Source organism: Haliotis rufescens, unplaced genomic scaffold (genome assembly GCF_023055435.1).
Source record: "Haliotis rufescens isolate VD_foot unplaced genomic scaffold, xgHalRufe1.0.p SCAF_3, whole genome shotgun sequence".
NCBI lineage: Eukaryota > Metazoa > Mollusca > Gastropoda > Lepetellida > Haliotidae > Haliotis > Haliotis rufescens.
The window spans coordinates 52099806-52106319 of record NW_025964001.1 but is presented as its reverse complement, the minus strand read 5'-3'; the positions used below and the strand labels follow the sequence as shown (position 1 = coordinate 52106319).

The window sequence follows — 6514 nt, the reverse complement described above, 5'->3', positions numbered from 1 at the left end:
CTTTCCATGTTCCCGAGGGTGGTAGTCCACATGACAATGTACAGCACTATCTGTTGTTTATTACAAGTATTACACGATGGGCAAGCCTCTGACCTTGATAGAATTACCTACACCCATTTCCATCATTATTTTGGACATATACAATATACATGATACATGTATATCAAACAGAAATATGTTCATCATACAACTGTGACTTTTAAACTCAGTAGAACACTTGGTCCTGTGGTTGAACTGTAACGGGCGGATGGAAAAGTTCAACACGTCACAGCACGGCGTGTCCAGCAATGGTCAGCTCTTGGGCAACTGATTTAGCATGCTCTTCTCGACGCACTTGCGAAAAGCTTTCACCTTATCCTGACACTGGCGCCAGTCCCTCGTCTCTGCCATACATTCCTGTAAAGAATCAACAGCAACGATACAGCAAGGTCACGATACGATAAGTATCACGATACTTAGGGGCCTCACTATACGATACGTATCTTAAATCACATGGACACTTCTTGACTATAAATATTGTAGAGCAGGTTCAAAGGGAAAAGCTAACTGTTGACACAAGTTGCTATGGGGACACCTGATGCAAGGAGTTTGGTAAACACCTCCCCTTTAAAGCCTGTGAGTGTTGTAGCTAATCCTGGAAAGACCAAACGAGTTGAAACAAGCGATTGTGAAAGGACTGTGCTGTAAGGGGATGAAGGTAACTTCTGTCAGGATGAAAGAGCAAAAAAGTGTGTTTTTGTGAAAAAGAATACACGAGAGTCACGAATACATGCTTTTGAGGGCTTTTTGACATGAATAATTTAATGCAGACGAACAGCTAATGTGCAAACACAACCAACTATACCTACGTCGAAATGAAACAGGTGGTTGCATATGCAGTTCAAAATGTACATGGTGAATGAATCACTGCGATTTGCAATGACAACGGAATAGTTCATGTTGATGACTGGGGAGCTTCAGCTATTTGGCTGAAATTATTCGTGGGAAATAACACACAGCACAATATTTGGTTGTTTGTTCTAACAGCTGCACTCAGCAATATTCAAGCTATATGATGGCGGTGTTAGAACAATAGAGTGATGTCACAAGAATTAGTTATTTCTGGAAGAGAAAAAAAATTATGCATCTGTGGAACTTGTCTCTGCTGGTGTCAAAACTTTCAATACTACAGAAGTGGTCAAAGGGGTGGAAAATGTAGCTGGCCAACACAACTCTGAAGTCTTTCCTGGCATAGATAGTGTCTGATCATCTGACAATGAAGGTAATGCCATCTTGTCGCTGAATGTAAGTAGGCTGATTTGCTTCTGTTTTTGTCACAGTGCTAATGCAAAGCACATCCCCAAAACAGGAGTAGGACTGCATAGAATTGAGCATCTAAGATGTTGTGTGAGTTGAGAAGGCTGCAGATATCAAGTAGTATATGTAGCAGAAAGGGAACTTAGTCAGGCTCAGCTCCCTTAACATGTTTCCCACTCTATAATACCACAGAGACATGAATTATGTCACCTACAACAAAACATGCCAATGTATGACCAGTGGCCTGTAGATATAAAAACGATCAAAGGGAAACAAATCTGTTCTATATAAGAATGGAGATGGTGAACACCAGTTCAAAATCAACATCAGACTTTTTTAGAAACATTAAAAAAGTGTGAATGTGTATATTGGCGACCAGGGGAGATGCGCACTTACCCGGGAGCACTTAATTTATCAGTTTTCATGTAGCGGTGTGTGGAGGATCAAATTCACGTTGCCAGATTGAACCAAAGCTTGACTAAAGAGTTAATCTAATTAGCCAAAACTTTAACATGGGCGCTATCAGAAATAATAATATTAGTTCTTGTTAACCAAGTCATCAGCACCTGATCGTTTACCTTTAACTTTAAGCTCATGCACAGTAGCGACTTTCTCTGCAAAACTTGAAACTTGACAAGAAACTGTAAGGATTTTTGTTATCATAAAAAGAGATAGTTAAACCCCTACCCAACCTCACAACTAACCCTAAGGATCGTAAAAGGGTGTTTGATCAGTAAAGGGCATCAAAGAGCAAAGGACAGAGTTGGGGGGTATCCCTACCCAAACTAACACGTAACATAACACCAAAGAGTCACGCGAGATCAGAGAAGCGCGTGATGCAGCCTGACTCAATTACTGCCCGGTAAACTGCATTGTTGCCGCGACCAGTGGATGTCGGAGAGCAGAGAAGTGAACCAGCACCCAGTACATGTATACAGCTACGACACTGGAATGTCTCGGTGTCTGGATATTACGATTCAAGGTTTCCACTAAAAGCTGTGGTCAGTGGGGTAAAAACCTATCTTTCATGAAAAATGCACGACAGTTAAATGTTATGAACATGACACACCTGAACAGCATAATGCAACTCAGCACAGCCTGTTCGCTTCAACATTGCCTCAACTGGGTCATCTTCTTCCTCGTCGTTAGGACGGCGTGATCGGTCATGCCCAGTGGGAGCTGCCATCTTGGGTCGCTTGTGATAAGAACAATTGAGACTGAGCTTTTCTTCAAGTAACGACCTTCTCCCCTTTCGGATATTTCGTATTACAATATCATCCAAAATAATTCCAATATATGGATTGTGGTTTGTAACTGTAGTTTTACTTTTATACTATGTGTATTTTATGTACGTGCAATAGAGTTACCCCCCTTGGTTGCAGACGCTCTTTCAGGCCACGCGAACCTTCCTGGCATTTATCTTGTCTGCTGGTGTAATGGCGAGTGGTCAGGGGAGTAAAGCCCGAATTGTTTTACAGCAATGTTTATCTGCACGTTTACAAGTTCAACCTGCCACAGAGGATACTGAAGCAAAATATGTTGAGGTATATGGCAACCAAGTGTCCATGAAATTTGATTGTAGAGATCCATCCAGAATTAGCGAATTAGGATGGAAGGGGGATAGTGTGATAACAGGGCATACACTGTCCTACACCCTCAAAGATATAAAGCTAGTCACTGCAGTTTGGACCCAGTTGTACATGTTGTTTTCTGTGATAGCTGCGTAGGGGTGGCGTAGGCCTTGCAGCTTCACCAGTCTCTAGTGATGAGGAAGATAATTAAAAGCCTTCTAGATATTGCAGCGACATACTCATATGATTATAACATGCTTTCCACCAGTCTTCAACCAATCTTATTACTGTTGTCTGACATGCAAATCATGGTCTAAAAGTTACTAAAAAGGACTTAAAAATTGAGGAATATTGCTGACTGACAAAACAACAAAGAAACATTGAAATAAATGCCTTAGTTTTTATACAGACATGTGTATTCATAACTTTTCACAACTATTCATAACAAGTATTCAGGTGATTAGTAGCATATAGGCTTTTTTATATTTCAGATTGGAAAAGGACTTGTCATGTATGTGTGTTTCCTGAAAGGAGCTACAGCTGATATCCTTGATAAAATGGGTAATATTTCAACTGGCAAGACAAAGTCACTGTTTTCACCTATGATAACACTGAATCTTTTCAAGAAGTTCAAATTTGATTTTTCCGGTGGCCCATACCTGCCACTGGTGAGATCATTTTTCACTGTATGCCTCTATATTTTTTTCTGGCGGCCGCCAGATATGTCCACTGGTGAGATAATTTTTCACTGTATGCCTCTATATTTTGCTAGATACTTTCCGTTTCAAATTGGCATACCACATGTGACCAGAATTACTTCCAGATCAGTGCCCTGGCAATCGACAGGTTGGAGATTGTATCCATAAGATTGAGCTTTGAAAGATTGAGCCAGATAAAATATAGAGGCATGCAGTGAAAAATGATCTCACCAGTGGCGTGTATGGGCCACCGCAGATTTTCAACATGGCCACCATGTTAAAAACATCTTTATGGCCACTACTCAGCATTTATCTGTCAAAATGTAGGGAAAAATTGGTATGTGTGTAATTAGTAGTGGGAATCAATGCGTGTTCCATTTTTCATTATTTTCATAATTTTCACCTTTGCACTTTGATTATGCTCGATTTGGCCATCTCACCTACCATATTGAAAAAGTTAATTATGGGCATTACTCAGTCAATTTTTTGTTGTTAATAAATGTGATGAAATTTGGTATATGTGTAGTGAATAGTGGGTAGTTATTAAATAATCTACTTTAAAATATTTTGCAATTTTGACTTTATTTTGACCATGCTCTCGAATTCTAAGGCATATTGGCTCTGTAAGCTTCTATGAATTTCACAGACATAGGAAGATGAATTTGGGCATGGACCCTACCTCTGGATCTGCCTATGGACTTAACATTGCTTAAGTGTTGTGTTTAAATGTCAGGATTTTTATTTCAGTGAAATGTACACAAGGTCAACTGATAAGGCTTGTAAAGCCTGCAATAAAGTCTAGTTTTGTAGTGGAGTGATTGTAAACGTTGTTGGTTGTAGTGAAGTGTGTGCTGTCTGCCCAGTTGAGTGAGACTGGTGAAGGGAAGCGTGTTTCTGTGTTGGAGCTCCCAGGGAATGTCCTCATCATTCCACAGGCTACACTTGGTGGATCTCTGAAGGGCAAGAGAATGCAGTATCATAGAAACATAGACAAAGGGGAGGGAGCATCTTTGTACGCAGATTTTGTGTCTCTGTGTCGGACTGCCCTACAGGAGACTGTTTGTTCACAGGAGGCTGGATGTGTCGTCCAGGCAGGTACCTATGGGAACAGACAGGTGTTTTCATGTGATACCAATGGTCCATATACACATTTACTGGAGTTTTGACAGTCACTGCCAGTTCAGGTTCTTGATTTACAAAAACATTGTCGTTGTTTTTATGGAAAATATATGAGTTGGTGCATAGAATATCCTTTCTCACTGAATGACAACAAATCTTGATATCATTCCTTTTTTACTTAATGACCATGGAAAGTTGACTGCTGTAAACTGGGATATCTGCACTTTAATGAGGAGTTAGCTTATCCTGCAGCTTCAATGCCATCTTCCCGAGGCAAGAGAGTTAACTGACTTTAAAAGTCCAGTTTCCACCCTTGCAGAACTAGGCTTGAATTCCTGGACTTGATCGTAACGGCACCAGTGGCTATTACGAGTTATGTCCCTACTATGCCTCTCATATGGACCAATCAGATTCTACCTCTCGTATCACTTGCATTTGCTTCAAACTAAATGGCGGTGCCCAGTCAAGACGATAGGATCGATAATCAAGATCTTTATTGTGACAAAATGGGTCTTACATCGTGAAATGCATCAAATCACTTGAGCACCATGATTAAAAACATGAAAAGATTTGGAAAATATCTGTTGACGCCGAGTAGGCAGTGCACATGCTTTGCAATTCCTGCAATCGACCGAACTCTGCATAACAGTTTACGAACCGGATTTCGATTTCATTGCGCGAATTTGATTGGACTATACATTGACTAGTTAGTCCAGCCAAAATACCACAATACTCCATAATACCAGCCTAGTTCGGCAAGGGTGGAAACTGGACTTCTATAGTCAGTTAAGTCCCTTGTCTCGGGAAGGTGCTTTAATGTATGGGAGATAACTCTTGACGCCTTAGATAAATGGCACCTTGAAGCTACTGTTTTTGTTCTGTTATTCTTTGTCCTTATCCAATGCTAATTACAACAGGAGATATAGACAGTATGATGTGTTGTATGATATCCCAAATTGCGTAGATCGATGCTCATGTGGTCAATCCCTGGATTGTCTGTTTCAGACTCGATTATTTACAGACCGCCGTCATATGGCTGGAATATTGCTGAGTGCGGTGTTAAGCAGCACACAAAAATGTTACAAACTGTAGATGTCTTATTTAAGTGCAGTGTATCTGGCCCAATTAAAATAATACTGTTTCGTACACTTAATTTCAAGACAGGTCAGGTCATCTTTCCGAGGCAAGGGAGTTGACGGAGTTCAATTTCCAATAAGGTAAATGGACTTTTTCTCAAAACAAAAACCTGCACCTATGTTGGAGAAAAGACATATAGATGGATGTATGTACGTCTTTGGTTGGAGAGACCCGTGAAGATTCCGGGGTAGAATAGGTCTTCAACCTATGCTTGTCGTAAAAGGCTACTAACGGGTTCGGGTGGTCAGGCTCGCTGACTTGGTTGATGCATGTCATTGATCCCAATTGCGTGGACCGATGCTCATGATATCAATCACTTTATTGTCTGGTCCTGACTCGATTATTTACAGACCGCCGTCATATAGCTGGAATATTGCTGAGTGCGGCGTTAGACAACAAACCAAGCAACCAACCAACTTTAGTTGGAGAAAGATTGGACCTACTCAGTGAAGCAGGTATTCGCAAAGAAATGATAAGGCTTTCAGAGTTTTCTTTTCATGATGAATACTGCTATTCTTATCTGCTCACATAAGTAAGAAGACAGGTCATTAATTAGCTAGGTTTAAATGATTCTGGTGTGTCCATAAAACAGACTTGATCTTCTGAAACCCATGCTTGACGTAAGGGCGACTAACGAGATAGGGTGGACAGATTGAGTTGGTTGATGCATGGCGTTGTATCCTAATAGTGTAG

The 6514-nt window shown here is 40.7% G+C and overlaps 1 protein-coding gene across 1 annotated transcript; it reads left to right on the top strand.

Moving 5' to 3' along the window:
* Positions 1 to 2175: 2175 nt before the first annotated feature.
* On the top strand, positions 2176 to 5069 carry LOC124141970 (D-aminoacyl-tRNA deacylase 2-like). The gene is made up of 4 exons (XM_046510177.2): positions 2176 to 2297; positions 2679 to 2840; positions 3359 to 3428; positions 4406 to 5069. The coding sequence occupies exons 2-4, from the start codon at positions 2733 to 2735 to the stop codon at positions 4729 to 4731; spliced, it is 504 nt and encodes a 167-aa protein (XP_046366133.1). The 5' UTR covers positions 2176 to 2297; positions 2679 to 2732; the 3' UTR covers positions 4732 to 5069.
* The last annotated feature ends 1445 nt before the right edge of the window (positions 5070 to 6514 follow it).

Coding starts and splice junctions, on each gene's coding strand:
- LOC124141970 (XM_046510177.2), top strand. CDS start 2,733: ATGGCGAGTGGTCAGGGGAGTAAAGCCCGAATTGTTTTACAGCAATGT. Junction 2,841..3,358: donor CTGAAGCAAAATATGTTGAG/GTATATGGCAAC, acceptor TTTATATTTCAG/ATTGGAAAAGGACTTGTCAT. Junction 3,429..4,405: donor TGATATCCTTGATAAAATGG/GTAATATTTCAA, acceptor TGTTGGTTGTAG/TGAAGTGTGTGCTGTCTGCC.